This window comes from Pantherophis guttatus, chromosome 1 (genome assembly GCF_059756535.1).
Source record: "Pantherophis guttatus breed Tessera chromosome 1, ASM5975653v1, whole genome shotgun sequence".
In the NCBI taxonomy this organism is placed as follows: domain Eukaryota; kingdom Metazoa; phylum Chordata; class Lepidosauria; order Squamata; family Colubridae; genus Pantherophis; species Pantherophis guttatus.
In genome coordinates, this window is record NC_142063.1 from 341,304,946 (window position 1) to 341,324,842 (window position 19,897).

At 44.0% G+C, this 19,897-nt stretch overlaps 1 protein-coding gene across 3 annotated transcripts in view; it reads left to right on the forward strand.

Moving 5' to 3' along the window:
• The window catches only part of MYO19 (myosin XIX), a 45,719-nt gene extending 25,830 nt beyond the window's left edge, over positions 1–19,889 (forward strand). For 2 of the 3 annotated variants that reach the window (XM_034434584.3, XM_034434586.2), the window contains exons 15-24: positions 281–457; positions 1,401–1,559; positions 2,940–3,047; positions 4,996–5,066; positions 5,882–5,994; positions 11,084–11,256; positions 12,681–12,810; positions 13,782–13,867; positions 16,528–16,836; positions 18,605–19,889. In XM_034434584.3, the coding sequence (XP_034290475.2) occupies positions 281–457; positions 1,401–1,559; positions 2,940–3,047; positions 4,996–5,066; positions 5,882–5,994; positions 11,084–11,256; positions 12,681–12,810; positions 13,782–13,867; positions 16,528–16,836; positions 18,605–18,727 (1,449 nt within the window). In that variant the 3' untranslated portion in view covers positions 18,728–19,889. Of the gene's footprint in view, positions 1–280; positions 458–1,400; positions 1,560–2,939; positions 3,048–4,995; positions 5,067–5,881; positions 5,995–8,539; positions 8,649–11,083; positions 11,257–12,680; positions 12,811–13,781; positions 13,868–16,527; positions 16,837–18,604 lie in introns of all 3 variants that reach the window. The other variant, XR_015733130.1, reaches the window with a different exon arrangement.
• The last annotated feature ends 8 nt before the right edge of the window (positions 19,890–19,897 follow it).

Here is a 19,897-nt window from a genome sequence, read left to right on the forward strand (position 1 = left end):
CCCATCTGTTGAGAGCGGGCTGTTCAATTTGGATATAGATGGCCTGTTTGACCCCCTCTTTCAAACCAGCAGTTCTCTCTGTCCAGAATGTGGACTTTGCTGTCTTCAAAGAACCTCCATAGACATTGACCACGGTATTGGATTTCCCCCTTTTTGGACTGCTGCAAAATACTCATCTATGTCTAAATTTGGTTGGCTTTGGTCCTCTTTCCTCCTCCTCCTCCTTCTTCCCACCCTCCCATCTAACTTTCCCCCACTGTGTCTCTCTTTTCTTTGACAGGCCTGTCGTCTTAACTGGACCTCCAATGCTGCACAGTTTCAAAGTCGGATTGAGATTGCTCTGTCCAAGAACACCTGCGTAAGCCGAGACAAATTTAGGAAGGAGCCAAACTTCATCGTATCCCATTACGCTGGTAGTGTCTGCTATCGAATTGAGAGTATGGTGGAAAAAAATAAGGTATGTTTGGTTATCACTTGTGTTTCTTCATTTAAATGAGAGACAGGGAAACCAGAGACCTCTCAGTTGTTTTTTGGTAAGTCTCATTTGAAAATGAGGCCAAAATCAAATTCCATTGTATTTAATTCTTCAGTAAAAGAAAACTTTTGATAGGTTTACTAGATGGGCAATTAAAGAAAAGCATCCAATTATTTAATAAAGTAAACCTTAGTTCATCTCTCTCTTTTTCTCTCCCTCCCTCCCTCCCTCTGTCTCTCATATTTCTTACTATTTTCTGATATAACAAATGTCACCCTTTTAAAAGTGAGTTGTAAAAATGGGAAAGGTGCTGCCACAGAGAAGGTCCCTGCACATGCTGCTTGAATCTTTGGTAACAGGGAACAATACCAATTTAAACCATCATCTACTGACCATAGTGGCCAACAGAATGCAGAAGATAACATTTATTCATATGAATATTTTTTCATACCATTTTATTTAAGGGGCTGGAAAAAATTCTCCTGCAGTTCCTCCAGCAATAATATGAAGTCATCATCCCCAGAAAATTTTAAATTTTGTGTACAAATGAACATATCTCTGGCTGTTGGTTTGGGTCTCCTTTCTGAAGCTTTTGTGTGGCAACAGCTTTTGCTTACAAACCCACAAAAAAGTTAGACAGAGATAAACCTTTCTGTACTTCATGGTTTGTGCCTGGAGTGGCCATACTCCATCCATTAAGCAGTGCCGTCTGATAGGACCTAGGAAGTGGCCTGCTCTGTGGAGGCACCCGCCCTTTGAAACACCAGCCCCTGCAAGATGCATTGGGGGTGGAACAAGGACTGGAATTTTTATCAGAAGCACTTTCTCTTGCAACACTTAAATGCAGTTAGGCTTGTTCTGTATGTTTATGGTTCACTATGATAAAGTCTGATAATTTGCTTCTGATTTTTCTTTAAAAATACAGGATCCCGTTCCCCCAGAGTTGGTCCTATTGCTGCAACAATCCCAGGACGCCTTGCTTCAGAAATTATTTCCCGTAGAAGAGACAAACACCAAACCTGATGAAAATGATACAAAGACTCAAGCAAAACCTGCACTTGTCACAGTCGTCTCAAAATTTAAGGTTCATCCCATTTACAGATTTCAGTTTAGGTTGTGCCTCATTCCCCCCCTCCCCCGTGCTTTCCTCCTACAACAGTGAGCCCCAAAACCTGTGTTTGTTAAACCAGAGGAAGAGGAGGAAGTGAGATTCTTAGAACAGGAGATCACAGGTAAGGGAGGTAGGATGGTCTTTTGGGATGTTGTATGAGTAGAGGACAAATCATTAAAGTGTAGGTAGTCCTCACTTACTTTGTGTTCAATGACCATTTGAAATTGTAACAGAACTGAATAAGTAATACAGGTAGCCCTTGACTTACGAACACAACTGAACCCAAAATTTCTGTTGCTGAGTGAGAGTTTTGCCCCATTTTATGACCTTTCTTGCCATAGTTGTTAAGTGAATCGCTGCAGTTCTTAAGTTAGTAACATGACTGTTAAGAGAATCTGGCTTCCCCATTGCTTGTCAGTAGATCACAAAAGGGGATCACATGGCCCCAGGACATGGCAACTGTCATAAATACAAATCACTTGGTAAGCATCTGAATTTTGATCACGTGACCCTGGAGATGCTACAGTGGTCATAAGTGTGAAAAACGGTTATAAATCACTTTTTTCACTGCCGTTGTAACTTCGAACTGTCGTAAGTCAAGAACTACCTGTACTTTTGAGCGGTCCTTGAAGTTCTGACCATCGCAGGACCCTGCAGTCACATGATCAGGATTTGGGCACTTGGCAACCAGCTGTCACTTAGGATGACAGCACCACTCCACAGTCACATGATCTTTAGGCTTCCCTTAAGCAAAGACATAGGGGAAGCCAGCAGGAAAAATCACAAATTATTCCAGTCAGTCCCTTGGCCTCCCTATGAGCGCATAGTGTCCTGCTTCTCCCAGTTTTGCTTTGCTTTCACATCCTGCTTCCCCCAGGCTTCTTATGAGGCGTGATTCCGATGAGCTTAGCAAGCACAGACTGCTGGCTGCAGTGGGAAGGAATATATATAAAACCAGGAGACCAGGGGTGAAATGCTACCGGTTTGGACCAGTTCGGGCGAATCAGTAGCAGCGGTGGCAGGTGGTTCGGAGAACCGGTAGCGGCTGCCGCGGGAGGCTCCACCCACCTGCCTGGATGTCGTTTTTTACTCTCTGCGCATGTGCAGAAGGCTTTGCATATGCGCAGGAGGTCCAAAATCACACATGATGCACGCGCGCACTTCCGAACAAGTAGGGAAGGTAAGTAGATTTCACCCCTGCAGGAGACAATATATATTTGGGATGCTTTAGAAAAGAGCCCTGCTAATGAATTGCAACTTTGAACAGGAATGCATTTCGCTGCAACGTTTCACTGCAGATCAGTTTTTCTTTTCAAAACCCTCATGGCCCCATTTCTCCTGTTTCTCTTGCAGGGTTCCCTCGAGCAGCTGATGGAGATCCTGCACAGCACCACCCCGCAATACATCCGGTGCATTAAGCCCAACGCAGACTGCAAGGCGGCCCTTTTCAGAAAAGAGGAGGTGACCTGTACACTAATTTTTATTGATTGATGTTTTCCCCTCCACCCCCAAGGGCATCTTATAGGACAGGGATGTCAAACTCGAGGCCCGCGGGCTGGATCCAGTCCGCGGGGTGCTTAGATCTGGCCCGCGGGACCGTCCTGGAAACAGCAAAGGACCAGCCCATAGTGTCTCTGCCAGCAAAAATGGAGCTCAAGAGGGCCACCACTAATTTGCAGTAGGATTGCACCAACTAATTTATAAAAAAGGGAAGCCCTTAGCACTCATTTAGTTATAGCGGAAGTGGGGAGAGCATGCTAGCACTGATGATGTTACCTAGTTCGGTAATGAAACTTCTGCAAGAAAACCACCAAGCTCAGAGACCGACAAGGATCCCATAATTCCTCCCTGAACGACAAATATTCTCGTCTATCCATATCAAATATCTTCTACTTTGTGGAGTCCTTTCTTTACATTTCTTCTGTCTTTCAAAATTAAGGCTGTCAGGGTTTTGATCGATCCCATCCTGGCTATGAGATGATCACCCTGATTAATTAGAGGATGGACCGTGGCTTTCTCCAAGTTGCAATATTCTGAAATAAAACCCGAAGAAGTATTCTCTAATAAAACTCTTTTATTTGTAAAAGTAACAAAACATCTATCTATCTAATTAGCTACATTTGGCAGTGTTTCCTCTGCCGGACCATTCCTGGCAGAGAGAACAAAGGGAAGAATAGTAATAATGGAATGTGGGGTGGATGCGGATACACATAGCTTACTGATAAGAAGTTGGCAAGCTACGGAAAGTCTGACAGTCCAGAAATAATGAGCTCAGCTGGTAAATAAAAGAACGCAGTGACAAAGGCATAACCCCATTATCCCAGAAATATTTATAAAGGATCTGTTGGTTTTGCTGATACCACCAACCCTTTCCTGGGTTTTGAGGAGCCCTGGTAGTTCAGTGGTTAGAATGCAGTATTGCAGGCAGACTCTGCTCACCGCCAGGAGTTTGATCCTGACCTGCTGAAGGTTGACTCAGCCTTCCATCCTTCCAAGGTTGGTAAAATGAGGACCCAGATTGTCAGGAGCAAGGCACAAATAATGCTGACATTGTAAACTTCCCAGAGAATGCTGTAAACACTATGAGGCGGTATATAAGTCAAAATGCTATTGCTATTGCTATCTTTTACACCCCCCCCAAATCTCTTGTTTTAGCATATGTCAGCTATCTAACTCTCCAGTAATACAGTTTGAAGGGGGGTATACACTATTTAATCTAACTCCTCTCTTAGAGCAGGAATCCAAATTAAAACACCCCTAATCAGTGGTGAAATCCGAACCAGTTTACTACCAGTTAGCTGGCTGTGCATGTACGCTGCGCACCAAACGCATGCTGTGCAGTACGTGCCAAAAGGTGGCTTGGGTAAGTAGAACAATGGGGAGGGGGGATCAGCTGTGCCACGCAATTTAGCTTTGCTAGAAAGCAGGATTTCCTGCTTTCTAGCGAAGCTAAACCGTGCAGCACAGCTGATCGTCAGAAATACCGGTTGAGAGGAACCGATAGCGTTTTTTTTTAACCCAAATCAGTAGCATTTCACCCCTGCCCCTAATGAACACATCCACTGTCAAAGTATCTTATTCTTTGGATTTTTTCTCTAACCTTCAATTAGAACCTGCCTCCTGGTAATTAAAATCCATTCTAAGCTCTGAAATGAGAATGGAGAAGTACTCGCCTTCTTCTGGGCTTCTTTCGGATATTCATCACATCACTTCTAGATCAATTTTTATCAAGTTTAAGCATATCCAGGACTTTCAATTTCCCTTTGTAGGATTTAGTTTTCTACACCGCTTATGATTCTCATTGCCCTTCTCAGGCCCTTCTGTCTCTGAACCCCTCTTGGAGTGTGGTCCCCAGAAGTGGAAACAGTTTTTTGGGTGATGTGCTCTTCAAAGCTTCTTTCTGTTCCAGGTTCTGCATCAGTTGGAGGCGTGTGGCATTGTAGAAACCGTCAACATCAGTGCAGCTGGCTTTCCGATTAGGTAAAGCTACTCAAGAGGTTGCATTTCTTTCCTTATTTATAATTTTCCTGACTTTTTATTTTTTCCTGCATTTTTCTCTCATTGCCCTGTGGTGCGGTGGCCTAGAGGTAGAGCTCTCGCCTCACAATCAGGAGGCTGTGAGCTCGATCCTAGGTAGACACAGATATTTCTTTCTCTGAGCACACTGAGAATATCTAGGTGGCGCAGTGGTTAGAGTGCAGTACTGCAGGCTACTTCAGCTGACTGCTAGCTGCAGTTCAGCAGTTCAAATCTCACCAGCTCAAGGTTGACTCAGCCTTCCATCCTTCCGAGGTGGGTAAAATGAGGAGCCAGATTGTTGGGGGCGAGAGGCTGACTCTGTAAAACCGCTTAGAGAGGGCTGTAAAGCACTTTGGAGTGGTATATAAGTCTAAGTGCTATTCCTTGGGAAGGAAGCAAGCAAGCAAGCCAGCCCTGGTGGCGCAGTGGTTAGAATACAGTATTGTAGGCTAACTCTGCCCACTGTCAGGAGTTCGATCCTGACTGGCTCAAGATTGACTCAGCCTTCCATCCTTCCGAGGTGGGTAAAATGAGGACCCAGATTGTTGGGGGCAAGATGCTGACTCTGTAAACCGCTTAGAGAGGACTGTAAAAGCACTATGAAGCGGTATATAAGTCTAAGTGTTATTGCTATTGCTATTAATAATTGGCATGACTTATTACCCTAATTCCAGGCTCAATTATGGTGATAAGCCGAGAGCTGTTTGTACAGAAGTAGACAGAATTGGATTATGCAGCAGATCATTTTCCCCCCCTCCCCTACTGCTTCCTGGCAGGATTTCCTTCGGAAGCTTTTTAGAACGTTATGGGCTGCTGAAGAAATTAAAGAAACGGAATCTGAGAGCAACGTCCAGTCAAGGAAATAACTTTTCCCCTGATGCAGAGAATGGTAAGCTTACTCTAAGTGGTAATAGCATGGACTATCTCTAAGGTTATTTTTTTCATGTTTATTAAGGTTTTATTTTATTATATAAAATACAAAAAAGAGAAGAAAAAATACGAAATTAAGGGGGAAAGGGGGTGTGAGATACAAGGGGAAAGAGAAAAAAGAAAGAAAAGGGGGATTGACTTCCAACTCTTCTGAGCACAGTATAAGACAAACACACTTCAACATCAACTTTTTGCTTTTACACATTAATATATAATTAAGGTAAAGGTAAAAGTTCCCCGCGCACATATTTGCTAGTCATTCCCGACTCTAGGGGGCGGTGCTCATCTCCATTTCAAAGCTGAAGAGCCAGCACTGTCCGAAGACGTCTCCATGGTCATGTGGCTGACATGACTAAATGCCAAAGGCGCACGGAACGCTGTTACACAAAGGTGGTCCCTATTTTTCTACTTGCATTTTTTACATGCTTTCGAACTGCTAGGTCGGCAGAAGCTGGGACAAGTAACGGGAACTCACTCTGTTACGCGGCGCTAGGGATTCAAACCGCTGAACTGCCAACCTTTCAATCAACAAGCTTAGCGTCTTAGCCAGTGAGCCACTGCATCCGTTTGAATCCCTAGTGCCGCGTAATGGAGTGAGCTCCCATTACTTGTCCCAGCTTCTGCCAACCTAGCAGTTTGAAAGCAGGTAAAAAATGCAAGTAGAAAAATAGGAACCACCTTTGGTGGGAAGGTAACAGTGTTCCGTGCGCCTTTGGCGTTGAGTCATGCCGGCCACAGGACCACAGAGACGTCTTCGGACAGCGCTGGCTCTTCGGCTTTGAAACTGAGATGAGCACCGCCCCCTAGAGTCGGGAACGACTAGCACATATGTGCGAGGGGAAGCTTTACCTACCTTTACTGTAACACCAAATCTTTTTAATCAACAAAACCAAAGTCAAAGTTTCATTATTATTTTTTTCTTCTTCACAACTATCTCTAAGATTAAATGACTTTATCAGCTTGGGGCATTCAAGGTCTTTAAGCTTCTCTTCCATTTTTTAAATGTTTTGTTCATTTTCTCTATTCTTCATATTCCTCCCTTTGCTTTTCGATTTTCTGAATGTTTTCTGAAATTTGTGAATTTGCAGATTTCAGAAGTCATAGTGCATGGGGAATTGAGCTGTAAGGGTTAAGTTGGGTTACATTTTGCAGAACATTCCTCTTAAACATCTGTCACAAGCAATGGTTGTGAGAAGTCATTTATGTGCAGTTTTCTTGGCAAAGTTTTTCAGAAGGGATTTGCCATTGCTCATTCCTGGAACTGAGAGAGAGAGTGATTGAGCCAGGGGTGTCAAATTCGATTTCATTGAGGGCCGCATCATCAGGGTTGGGTTTGATCTAAGGGGGCCAGGATGGTGGTGGTCGGGCATGGCCAGGGTGGGAGTGGCCAGCTTGACATCATTCGTCGAGGCTGTTTTTGACCGTGACGGCCTCCTGCAGCCCTCAGCCAGCAAAAACAGAGCTGAGGGCACCAGGACTCCATTTTCACTGGCAAAGGGCTGCAGGAGGCCATTGTGGCCAAAAATGGAGCCCAGGCAGGCTGCAAAGCTGGCTGGGGAATTCTGGGAATTGAAGTCCGCCAGGCTTAAAGTTGCCAAGGTTGGAGACGCCTGCTCTGGAAAGTTTTAGCCAAATATATATGAATTCCCAGATGATCACTTGAAGAATCACACTTACAAATAACTCAGTGTTCCTTTCTGGTAGGGAAGTCCATCTTATTTGTCACTATTTTTAGAAAAATAAGCACCTAAATACAGGTAGTCCTCGATTTATAACGGTTCGTTTAGCAACCGTTCAAAGTTACAAGGTTACACTGAAAAAAAAGTGAGTTATGACGATTTTTCGCGCTTACGGCCTTTGCAGCATCCCCACGGTCACACAATCAAAATTCAGGCGCTTGGCAAGGGGTTCATATTTATGACGGTTGCAGTGTCCTCTGGGTCATGTGATCCCCTTTTGTGACCTTCTGATCAGCAAAGTCGATGGGGAATCCAGATTCACTTAACAACCATGTTGCTAATTTAATAAATGAAATGAAGTCGTAAAGTACGAAAGGAAGCCTGGATAGCTCAACAGACAGAGCACTGTAATTTAACACCAGCTGTCTGCAATTAAAGTAAGTTTGAATCTTGCCAGGCTCAAGGTTGACTCAGCCTTCCATCCTTTCTAAGGTAGGTAGTTTGTGGGGGCAATAAGCTGACTTTGTATAAAAATATACAAAAGTATGAAGGCTATTGCTTAACGCACTGTAAGCTGCCCTGAGTCTCCGGAGAAGGGCGGCATATAAATCAAATTAAAAAAAAAAAAAGTGGGGGAAACTCACTTAACCAATGTTTCCCTTAGCAACATAAACTTTGGGCTCAATTGTGATCGTAACTCGAGGACTACCTGCATACTAATCCGGGAATAATTATTGGTGTTTGGTTTAGTTTTTGATTATTATTTTGTCAGCTAATCAAATGAGTTGCCCGCTTTCTTTCCAACTGCCCTTTTGGTTTTCCTAGTTCTCCTTGGATTCCTCTTCCACTCTTCCCAAAACTTGCTTCTCTCTCTCCAAGCAACACACTTCACCCTTCTCTCCTTGCTTTAGCAGAACAAGGCTGGCTAGTAGAGGTAAGCTTAGATTAGGACTCCCCCTGCTATGGGGCCAAACTACATGGGTTGGTAAAGGTAAAGAATTCACCTGTCTAGTTGTGTCCGACTCGGGGTCGGAAACGGGCTGCTCATCTCCGTTTCTTAGCCAAGGGAGCAAGTGTAGTCCGAAGAGACTTCCGTGGTCATGTGACCAGCATGACTATACGCCAAGGCGAACGCTGTTATCTTCCCACTAAAGTGGTACTTATTTATCTACTTGCATTTGCATGCTTTCAAACTGTTAAAATGGGCAGCAGCTGGGGCAAGTACATCATCTCACGGGACTGTTGTGTACAGTTACTCCTTGATTTACTAGTGTAATTGAGCCCGTAATTGCTCTCGTAAGTCACGATGGTTGTTAAGCAGATCGTCCCGTGTCCACATCTGTTTTTATGACCCTTTTTGTGTGTGTGTGTGTGTGTCATAAAGTGAATGTGTCAGCTCCCCCATCATGTCCTGCCATTCTGTTGGAAGGTGGGAGCGAGGGGGAGAGAAGGCTCACTGGCATTTTCGCGAGCCACGGTGGTGCAGTGGTTAGAGCGCAGTACTGCAGGCTACTTCTGCTGCCTGCCGGCTGCCTGCAATTTGGCAGATCGAATCCCACCAGGCTCAAGGTTGACTCAGCCTTCCATCCTTCTGAGGTGGATCAAATCAGGACCCAGGTTGTGGGGGGCAAGAGGCTGACTCTGTAAACCGCTTAGAGAGGGCTGTAAAAGCACTGTGAAGTGGTCTATACCGTATTTTTCAGAGTATAAGACGCTCCGAACTATAAGACACACCTACCTTTTTGGTGAGGAAAAGAAGAAAAAGAATTCTGCCTCTGCCTCCCAGCAATTTTGCCTCGTTGCAGCAAACAGCCTGCTTTACCTTCATTTTTGTTTTCAGCATAGCTTGATTAGCACCTGAAAAAAAAATCTGCTCCCAGCAATTTACCTCCTTGTAGCAAGCAGCAGAGGCCCCTGCAAAACAGCTGAGAGCAAAACAGCTGAGAGTCGGGAGGCAATCAATTTGTGCTAATTAGGCTGTTCTGAAGCTGAAAGGAGCTGTTTCTTCTTGCTGCTTGCTGCAGGGAGGCAAACTGCTGGGAGGCAGAGGCCAAAGGGTGGGGGCCAGTGGGTGAACAGGGCTACATTCGGTGTATAAGACGCACCCAAATTTTCACCTCCTTTTAGGGGGGAAAAAGGTGCGTCTTATACTCTGAAAAATACGGTAAGTCTAAGTGCTTTATTGCTTTTGCTGTGACTGTAACTGCTTGGGAATTAGGAGGGGACTGTCTTCGGAGATAGAACGGATTCTCTCTCGGCCGGTTCCAGCCTGACTTCATGGCTGTCATGCTTTGAGGGTGACCTGTTACCTATCTAGCGCCTCAGAGTTTCCATAACAACTTTATGGCATCTCGTTAGCTGCTGGTGGACTGGTCAGGGGGTTTGGGCTTGGGGAAACGAAAGAATGCTGTGTGCTTTGCGCGGGCTTTTTCAGATTCAGCCTCGCTTTCCTGCAATCACTTTTCTCCCAGTAAATGTTCTTTTGATTCACCCGAACGGATTCAAGAGTCTGACTTTCCTGAGGAACTAGTTGAGTCGGGTCCTTACAGAAAGTTGCAGTCGTAAAGCGAACACCACAGTCTCTAAGTGAAGCCATTGTTTGCTGTGTGGCTTTTTTTTTTCCCCCCTGGAAACTGAAAGTAAACAATAGTTTCTGGAAAAAAACATTATGGTCACATAACCGCAGGATGTTGCAAACGACAGTCAATGCAGACTGGTTGCCCAATGGCCAAAATGTGGTTACGTGATAGCAGACTGGGGGAATGGCCACTCTTAACTTCAAATCTGGGTCATAAGAGCCGAGGTGGCGCAGTGGTTAGAGTGTAGTAACTGCAGCTACTTCAGCTGACTACTAGTTCAGCAGATCAGCGGATCAAATCTCACTGGCTCAAGGTTGACTCAGCCTTCCATCCTTCCGAGGTGGGTAAAATGAGGACCCAGATTGTTGGGGGCAATATGCTATTTAGTATACTCTCGATTGTTGTAAGCCGCCCAGAGTCCTCGGAGAGTGGGCGGCATAGAAATATGATTAATAAAATAATAAATAAATAAATAAATAAATAAAAACTCCCTTCTTCCATTGTAACTTCAAGCAGTGGCTAAGCAGTCAGTCATAAGTCAAGGACTACCTGTAGATTCAATAAAGAAGACAGAATCCATAAACGCTGCACCCATTCCATGCAGGAGGGGAAAGATTGTGCATATTTAGATCCCACAGCATCATCTGCTTTGCCATTTCCAAGACATTTTAGTCAGTCCCATTTTACTAAGAACCTGTTAGGTTCAAACCCATGTAGTTTGGCCCACAGTGACTGCTAATACTTTAAAACATTTTACTGTGTTTTTTTGTTTTTTTAATTGTCTTAACAGGCAAATCAGTAACTCCTCCTATAGAAGAAGAATGTGACACTTTGCAGTCTAAGGTCCAAGATATCCTTCGGGAAGTGAAACCTATTAATTCTTCCGTCACACCTGGAGAAACAAAATCACCCAACCTACCCATGTTTTGTGGCATGACCAAAGTATTTTTGACCAACTCCACGGTAGGAATTATGCAGCGAGTTTTGGAAAGGAAAACAAAATGTTGTCCGGGGCTGGAATCAGGGTGAATTTTGCCAAGATAGGAGTTTATCTTTCTTTATCTTTATCTTTATTTGATTTATATACCGCCCTACTCCCGAAGAACTCAGGGCGGTGAACAGCCAAGTGATAAAATACATAAATACAAAATTTAAAAACAAAATAAAACCGAATTAAACAATTTGGCCCAGACAAATTTAAAACACCCCAATCATTTAAAAACAGATTAAAATTTTCATATTAAAAAAGAAAAAGGGAAAAGATTAGGCCAGGCCTGCCTGGTGGAATAAAAAGGTCTTTAGAGCACGGCGGAAGGTGCGCAGGTCCGGGATCCTCCGTATCTCCGGGGGGAGCTCATTCCAGATAGTAGGTGCCCCCACAGAGAAGGCTCTCTCCCTGGGGGCCGCCAGTCGACATTGTTTGACTGACGGCACCCAGAGGATCCCCTCTCTATGAGAGCGTACCGGCCGGTGGGAGGCTATTGGTGGTAGTAGGCAGTCCGTAGGTAACCAGATCCTAAGCCATGGAGTGCTCTAAAGATGGTAACCAAAACCTTGAAGCGCACCCGGAAGAAGTTTTGTAACTTCAAAGGTTTCTAGCCCTCATGAAGACATATGAAAAACAAGCCTGGGAGGTGGAGGCAAGGCACTTTAGTGACTTAGATTCAGGCCTTCCCGTTCTCCTTTCTCTCCACCTATCTTGGATGTGGGGAAAGACAAAATCATTTCGATTGGCATAATTGAGGGGTGAAATGCTCCCGGTTCGGATCGGATCAGCCGACCCGGTAGCTATGGCGGCAGGTGGTTCGGAGAACCAGAAGCAAAAATCCCTCTTCCCCCCCCCCACTCCCCCCACCCCCATGCCCATCCAATCGCCCGGTTACCCACTTGCTGCTTCTTTTAAAAAATGCTTTTAAAAGGTAAAAAAAAAGCTCTGACAATCCCAGCTGAGCCCCACGGTCGTCAGAGCCTTTTTTTTTTTTTACTTTTAAAAGCATTTTTTTACAACTTATTCGGCCAAATAGATTGTAAAGAAAATGCTTTTAAAAGGTTAAAAAAAAGGCTCTGATGATCCCAGCTGAGCTGCCTGATCATCAGAGCCTTTTTTTTTACTTTTAAAAGCATTTTTTTACAGCCTATTCAGCCGAATAGGTTGTAAAAAAATGCTTTTAAAAGTAAAAAAAAAAAATCATGCACCACAGTAATAGTAAACCGGTTCAGATTTCACCACTTTATAATTGTTTTGTAAACCAGAAAAGAGGAGATGAGGATTTGCCCTGACCATGTAGTTCTGACTTTGGGGGGAAATAAGAGAGTATGTGGGGAGGAATCTGTTTTGGCTACACCGAGGTCCAACAAGAAAATATTTTTTACATTTTTTGTCATAGTTGGAGCTTCTCGAATTCCAAAGAGCTTCTATCTTATCAGAGAAAGCATTCTGCATCCAATGCTGTTGGAGAAGGTTTCGGAGGAAGAAAATTGCCAGGCAGAGGTGGTCTGCAACCATCATCCAGTCAGGTGAGGAGGACCAAGAGATCTGGAAGAGTTTCTACATGTCCTTTGAGCGGAGAGACATAGCTCAGAGTGAAACTTCTGCTTTGCAGGTTCAATCCCGGACATTTCAATTTAAAGGGACCAAATTAGGGAAACGCCTCCTCCTTCCCTCTGGAAAGTCTTAAAAACACTGGAGATTTTTAAGAAGAGATTGGGGAGCTATTTGCCTGAAATGGTGTAGGGTTTCCTGCTTGAGCAGAGAGTTGGACTAGAAGGCCTCCAAGATCCTTTCCAACTCTCTTATTCTGTTATTTTCCCAAGTTCCAAGAAAGTCAGAAGAGCCATTTGTCCTGGTATAAGAGAGTTGCTATTTGTGTCCCACTAACAGAGTGTTTTTCAACCCTGGCAAACTTGCAAGTTGTATGCACTTCAATTCACCACGTTTCAGTGGTGAAATGTAAAATTTGTTACTACCTGTTCTGTGGGTGTGGCTTGGTGTGGGGCGGGTAATGTGACTGGGTGGGCATGGCCAACTTTTTTTTTTTTAACTTTTAAAAGCATTTTTTCTACAACCTCTTCGGCTGAAGAGGTTGTAAAAAAATGCCTTTAAAAGGCTCTGACGATCCCAGCTGAGTTGCCTGATAGTCAGAGGCTTTTGTTTTCTTTTTGTTTTCTTTCAGCCGAAGAGGTTGTAGAAAAAATGCTTTTAAAAGTTAAAAAAAAAAAGCCTCTGATGATCGCACGGCTCAGCTGGGCATGGGGTGGTGGGCAGGGAATTTTGCTACCGGTTCTCTGAACCACCCGCCACCATCACTACCGGATCGGGTGATCCGGTCCAAACCGGGAGCATTTCACCCCTGCTTCAACTCCTAGTCAGCATAACTGACTGGGGAATTGTGGGAGTTGATGTTCATGAATCTTAAATTTGCCAAGGTTGAGAAACACTCCTCTAGCATATTTCTTAATGCATTTTTTTTCCTCTCTCTTTTTGGTAGCTGTTCGCCAGTGGCTAGCTAGGAAACATTTCCAGAGGTTACGTAAAGCGGTTAGGATTATAAAACAGACCTGGAAGAAATGGAAGGTAAGAGAAACAAGTTGAACAAGGAACAAAATCATCCAAGTGTTTTCTTTTTTTTTTTTTTTTTGAAAACTGGAAACAAAACGAGGTACATGCTGCAGTTCTGGGCCAAGACCTAAGCAAGGTTTTTTTTAAAAAAGTGCTTTTTAAGGGTTTCTAGTCCTTATGACTGCAAATGCTCACCGCCCCGAGTCCTTCGGGAGAGGGGGCGGTATAAAAATTAAATAAATAAATAAATAAATAAATAAATAAATAAATAAATAAATAAATAAATAAATAAATAAATAAATAAATAAATAAATAAATAAATAAATAAATAAATAAATAAATAAATAAATACATGCATGCATGCATGCATTAAAAGATGTCAGTGAAGACTCAAAAACAGATTGGGTAGAGGCATTGACAAAATTGGAGGGTTTCCTCAAGATGATTCAAACAGGATTATAAAGAATTGCTTTCAGATATAACAGAGGAATAATGATGCTGTAGGTGCTAGATCAGGGATGTCAAACTCAAGGCCCGTGGGCCAGATCTGGCTCACGGGGTGCTTAGATTTGGCCCGCGGGGCCACCCTGGAAACAGTGCAGGAGGCCATAGTGGCCAGTGGCCTCCTTTTGCATTTGAGCATCCAAGAAGCGACAGAAAAGGAGAAAGGGAAAGAGGAAAGAAAATGAAGGAAAGATGGGAAGAGAGTAAGGAAGGAAAAAGAAGGAAAGAGGGGAAGGAAGAAGAAAGGAGAATGAAGAGGGAAGGGAAAAGAAGAAAAGGGAGGGAGGGAGGGAGGGAGGAAGGAAGGAAGGAAGGGAGATTATGAGAGGGAGGGAGGGTCTGAGGGAAGTCTTTCCTTAGCATTTGGCCACCAGCAGCCCTGCTGCCCTTTCACCATCCCCTTGTTTCCTTCGCCTGACTTCTCCTGGCGGTCTCCTATCACTGAGGATGCCGGGTCTCCTTGTGTGGAGAGGGAGTGGGCCTCCCTGTGACCCATGCCCCCACCCCACCCCCCGCACACACCATGAGCAACCTGGCCAAGCAGAACAGCAGCAGCAGCCTTGAGGAGGAGATAAGTGCAACCGGGCATCCCCTCGTGGAAGTGGGGCTGGGCTGGGCTGTGGGGTCCCGGTGCCCTGGGAGCTTGAGGCCCGGACTGGGCTCTTGCTCTCCGCTGCTTAGGGCTCTGGACAGCCTGCACCACCTTCCAGGGGTCCTCTGTGTGGCCTGAAAGGGACGGCGAGGCTGCTCTGAAGGACAAGGGTTTGGTGCTTCCTCTGGTCTCGCCTTCCTCCGTTGGAGACGATGGATCCCCCAAGCCCCGCCCAGGCTGCCACAGGCGCCCCCGACACGAGTGATGTCGAGCTCGCCACACCACGCCACCCCCACCCCAAAGGAACCTGGATAGCTCTGCGGACAAGGCACTATAATTTAACACCAGCTGTCTGCAATTAAAGAAAGTTTGAATCTTGCCAGGCTCAAGGTTGACTCAGCCTTCCATCCTTTCTAAGGTAGGTAAATTGAGGACCCAGATTGTGGGGGCAATAAGCTGACTTTGTATAAAATATACAAAAGTATGAAGGCTATTGCTTAACGCACTGTAAGCCACCCTGAGTCTCCGGAGAAGGGCGGCATATAAATCAAATTTTTAAAAAAAGTGAAAAACAACCCTGATGCAACCCTCAATGAAATCGAATTTGACACCCCTGTGCTAGACAGATTCTACCTCCGCCCCTTGCATCCTGCTCCCTCCCTCCCTATCTTTTAATTGTAATTTTGTATTTTTATTTGTATCACAAATATTTATTTTTGACGTTTATTACTTTTATTGTTGTAAGCCACCCAGAGTCCTCTTGAGGCAAGATAACGCGGCAAATAAATCTTATCAGTAAAATAATAAAATAAATATGCGTGTGCGACCTCACAACACACAAAAGGGGTGGAGTTTATGTCACAATGGGTTGACACAGCTTTCATCATGTGCCCCCCCCCTCACACACACACCCTACTGACACTTAGGTAGCTAAGTAAGATTTGTGGGAATTTAAAGAAATCCCATGTGTTTGCCTCCCTACATAAGGCAAAATTTAAGTGACAAAAATGGGAAAAGCCGTTCAGCTAGTCCTCAACTTACAACCATAACTGGGACTGGAAAATTCATTGTTAAGCGATGCAGTCATTAAATGAGGCATCATATGACCGTAACCCAATTTTACAATCTTTTCTGCCACGGTCATTAAGTGTGACATATGATCATGATTTACGACCTCTTAGTAGCTTCCACATTGACTTTGTTCGTCGGAATCCAGTTGGGAAGGTTGCAAATGGTAGTAACATAACCTGGGATACGCAACCAACCTGCCAATTGCCAAGCACCCAAATTATGACTTAGTGACCGCAAGGACACTGCAACGGTCATACGTGCGAGAACCGGTTGTAAACCATTAATTTTTTTCAGGACTGCTGCAGCTTCAGTCACTAAATGAGTGATTGTAAGTCAAGGACAACCTGTAATCTCTCCCTTCTTTTTTTTTTTTTGATGATTGCATGTTTGAAATTGTGTCGTTGTACTGCTTCCAGATAATTTTATCCAGAAGAGAAATAAATCTTTTTTCTTTTCTCAATGATTACTTGGTGGGTAAATTGGAGTATTTTTTATTCCTCTTCCGTAGACCAAGATGGCAGTGATAGCTGCAGAAGAACTGGATGGTTTGGAAGAACTTCCCTCTGTCCTTGGGACAGCTGCTCCCTCAGGCCAGGCTGCTAGAAAACTGGAAGTGGACAGATCCTGGCCTCTGAATCCCATCCTCCACGTCTGGCCTCTCAGTCTTGTTCTGTCAAACACCCCAACAACACTGGAGGGACTCCAGAGAGACCTTGCTCTCCTCACTTGCCTCCAAGTCTTACAGAAGATGAACGGGACCAAGGCGGAAACCAGGTTCCCTGTACAAGGTGTCAACTCCATCCGAGCTCCCCCACAGGTAAGGATTATTGTTACACCCACTTCCACGCTTGACTTTTGCTCACTCACACACTCACATCCAGTGGTGAAATCCATTTTTTTAAACTACCGGTTCTGTGGGTGTGGCTTGGTGGACATGGCAGGGGAAGGATACTGCAAAATCTCCATTCCCACCCCACTCCAGGAGAAGGATAGTGCAAAATCCCCATTCCCTCCCCACTCCTGGGGAAAGGATATTGCAAAATCTCCATTCCCATCCCACTCTGGGGCCAGCCAGAGGTGGCATTTGCCAGTTCTCCAAATTGCTCAAAATTTCCGCTACCGGTTCTCCAGAACCTGTCAGAACCTGCTGGATTTCATCTCTCCTCACATCCCTGGAAAACAGCCACGCTTAAATCATTTTCAACCAAACACTGAAGCGCAATCATATATATATATATATATTTAAATACATGGAGACCCAGTGAATTTTAAATAACTCCTATGTTAGCCGTCCCTAGCATAGTAGAGGTAGTCCTCAACTTATAACCACAATTGAACCCAAAATTTGTGTTTGCTAAGTGAGAAATTTGTTAAGTGAGTTTTGCCCCGTTTTACGACTTTTCTTGCTACGGTTGTTAAATGAATCACTGCGGTTGTTAAATTAGTAACATGGCTGTTCAGCGAATCTGGTTTCCCCACTGACTTTGTCAGAAGGTCGCAAAAGGGGATCACATCAGTGGTGGGTTGCGCCCGGTTCTGTCCGGTTCTTGTGAACCAGTAGTAAAACTGGCGGGAGGCTCCGCCCGGATGTCATAATGGACAATCTGCGCATGCACAGAAGCTACTGCCCATGCGCATGCTCCCATTCCGAACCGGTAGTAAACGTAAGTAGAACCCACCCCTGGATCACATGACTCCAGGACACTGCAGCCGTCATAAATATGAGTCCGTTGTCAAGCATCTGAGGGTAAATCACATGATCACAGGGATGCTGCAATGGTCATAAAAGTGTGAAAAATGGTCATAAGTCACTGTTTTCTTTTGGTGCTGTAACTTTAACTGTTGTAAGTTGAGGTAGTCCTTGATTTATGACAGTTGGGACCAGCATTTCCATTGCTAAGCAAAACCGTTCTTGAGTTGCCCACGAGTTTATGGCCTTTTTTGCCACGGTTGTTAAATGAATCATGCAGTTGTTAAGCGAATTCAGCTTCCCCCATTGGCTTTGCTTTTCGGAAGCTGTCTGGAAGGTCGCACATGGTGATCACATGACCCAGAGATGCTGCAACCATTGTAAATACATGCCGGTTGCCAAGCCACCGTATTTGGGTCACCTTTTTCAATGCTATGACTTAGAACAGTCGCTAAGTGAATTCGGGGACTACCTGTAGCTTTTTTAATCTTATGGAATATGTAGTCCATAGTAATATATATGGTGGCTGCTGAACTAATTAACTGACCCCATCTCCCTCCTATGCTTCCCAGTCCCCCTCCGTCCATCTTTTTAAATTTCATGTTCATTGTTTTATTCCTTTGCTATTGTTATGTTTACATATTTTTTTTCGTTTTATGATTGTGACTCACCTGGAGTAGACCCAGGTCAAGATGGGTGGCAGATCAAATTAACCAATAAATATCTCAATATAAAAAAATTGATTGCACACTTGCTGTATCACTGGGCATTGCTTTACATATGTAAACTGTGCCCCAGTTTGTCTTCACTGTAAATAACCCTCTAACTTGCAATTATCGTATCTTTTTAATTTATATAATGCCTTAGTCCTCTAGCATCTTTTTTTTATCCTCAGGGCTCCATCAAGTTCCACTGCAGGAGGTCTCCGCTGCTTTATGCCAACACCAGGCCATACAGCCACAGCTGCAGAGTGACCGGGTTCAACCAGATTCTCCTTGATAAATGTGCAATACCTTGACTCTGAAAGGGTCCTCCTGGGCCATTGATCTGTCCTGTATTTATTGCTGCTCTTCTTAGGATGCTTCCTGGAGGACCAGAGAACTTAAGCGCTTCTTCCACATACAGAGATTGTCTAAAACGGTGTTTCTCAACCTTCGCCCCTTTTAAGATGGGTGGACTTCAATTGGCTGGCTGGGGAATTCTGGGAGTTGAAGTCCACCCATCTTAAAGCAGCCCCATTTGGGATGGTTGTATGCATATAGCAGAAACAGAGCTACTTCCAATGCCTTATTTGGCCTGATAGCATCTGGTAACCTCGTTCTGTGAAAGGATCCCATCTCCTTCGTCATCTGATCCTTTATTTTCAGAATCAGGAAGCAAATCTTAACAACTCTTGTGCATGCCTTGAAAATGATTGGGAAGTGCTCAAAGCACTTTGCTGCTATTTAATAAAACAGCCGAGCTTTTTCCAGGTTTCCACCCAAGACTTTAAATGATGTTACTTTAAGGTATCCAGTGGCTTTAAGTAGAACCTTAAAGCAACAGCAGTTTTATTTTACGTTTCTGCAGAAGCCTCGGTCAAAGCGGACTTTTTAACAAATTGCAAAGAGGTGCCGTTTTTGGATCAGTATGGGCACAAAATTGCCCTTCCAAATCATTTTTGAAGCACGTAACAGCTCTACATCTTATTAAAGCCAGGAGTCAGTAGAATTTTAATCCTGCTAGTTTTGAGGGTGCTATTTTTTTTTTTTAAGTATCTGTATGCAAGTCTATTCCCTTTGGATAGAAATCTTCAGGGTTTTTTTTAAATGGCCACATTTGAAATACTCATTTATCACCAAAGACACCATTTTAATGTAGTGAGAGCTTTATATTTTTTAAAAAAAATTCTACTGTACTTGTCAGTGTCCCCAATGTAATAAGGAAAAAGCCTGATGCTGGGCATTTTTTTTAAAAAAAAAATCTAAAGGGTTATTTTAAAAATTCTTCTGAGATGCAGCTGTTTTGTTCAAAATATGTCTTAAATATGTATGACATATTCTGTTAAATATGTCGGAAAAAAAGAATAAATTATTAAAAGGCAGATGTCAAAGTAATAGTCTCTGATCACTCTTCCTAGCTTCTGGGGTGCATTATATTCTGTATAAATTAAGATGTAATAAACTTGAGATGGTTATAAATATTGTTG